The following is a 1,194-nucleotide window of genomic DNA, read 5'->3' as shown; positions in this document are numbered from 1 at the left end:
AGATCAGTAAAAATTTGATAGTATTAACAACATAATAATGTAACCAATCTACCATAATATCTAAAACTTGTATTTATAAATAGATTTTATAATGAACTTCACATTAACATCGACTTAATTACGATCTAATTAATATAATTTTGGTTTAAACCTTCTTTTGATTCTCATATTTGTTGGTGAATCTTAAGTGAGTTCTCGTTTTTTAAACTATCAAAATTGAGTCTATGTACTTGTACAATTGAGCCAATTTTGCCCCCTCCGTTAAGTTTTGACAAACGACACTAAAAGATGCTGAGCTGTATTTTTTTTTAAAATGGCGTGGCATTGTGTATTAAATTAATGGGTTATGTGTTCTAGAATCAACAATTCCACGTGGAAAAGTAAATTCTCTATGGTCTTGGGTCTCCGACTTCTTCTCTGTATCCTGTATCCGATGTCAATTTCATCATCGACTTGCGTCCGTCGATTGCGAGTCGGACTTTGTTGCCTGCCGGGACGAGCACTGGACGCGTCGGGGTCGGCAACTGTGAAGTTCATGGATCGAATTCTGGGTGAGCCCGACATTGCAAACCCAGCACTCAAAACCCCTTCTTCTCGAACTCACTCTCAAGTCAATGCCAAATTCGAAATTCAAATTTTAAACCTTTTCAAACAGAATAAAAAAAGCTATTTGTTTTTCGATGAGTAAAATCTTGGGATTTTGAAATTTTATGTAGTTGGTTTGCAGGTTCGAAGATTGGTGATGATTTTTCATGGTGGCTATTGAGACGTGGATTGTTTGGATGAAGCGGTCGATGTCGTGGAGAAGGTGATCCTTGATGATGAGGAGTTGGCGAAGCTCATGGTGAGCGAGTGCATTCTCTTGTGCAGAGTGCCTTTCATCAAGAGAAGAGAGTGTTTTCCGAGCAGGTTCGATATGGAACCGAGGTAACTGCAATCCAACAGCTTCCCTTCGTTCTGCAGAATGAACAGGTTCAGCTCCGGGTCCGCCGAGAACACCGTCGTCTCGCCGAATACGTGTGTCATGAAGATCGACCCGTAGCGCCTCACGTGCTCGTCCATGAACAACTCCGGATTGACACTCTTGTAAGCAGATATCAGCTGTAGCGTCTTGCCGATGAACAGCAGGCCGTAGCTCCCCGGCGGCAGCCGAAACTTCCACCGGTTTTTATGATGATTTTTTTGGTAATGCAT

The 1,194-nt window shown here is 41.5% G+C and overlaps 1 protein-coding gene across 1 annotated transcript; it reads right to left on the bottom strand.

Moving 5' to 3' along the window:
* Positions 1-759: 759 nt before the first annotated feature.
* On the bottom strand, positions 760-1,194 carry LOC128196276 (cytochrome P450 90A1-like). The gene has a single exon (XM_052876530.1). The coding sequence runs from the start codon at positions 1,192-1,194 to the stop codon at positions 760-762; it is 435 nt and encodes a 144-aa protein (XP_052732490.1).

Source organism: Vigna angularis, chromosome 4 (assembly GCF_016808095.1).
Source record: "Vigna angularis cultivar LongXiaoDou No.4 chromosome 4, ASM1680809v1, whole genome shotgun sequence".
Classification (NCBI taxonomy): domain Eukaryota; kingdom Viridiplantae; phylum Streptophyta; class Magnoliopsida; order Fabales; family Fabaceae; genus Vigna; species Vigna angularis.
This window is presented reverse-complemented; position numbering and strand designations above follow the sequence as displayed.

Coding starts and splice junctions, on each gene's coding strand:
- LOC128196276 (XM_052876530.1), bottom strand. CDS start 1,194: ATGCATTACCAAAAAAATCATCATAAAAACCGGTGGAAGTTTCGGCTG.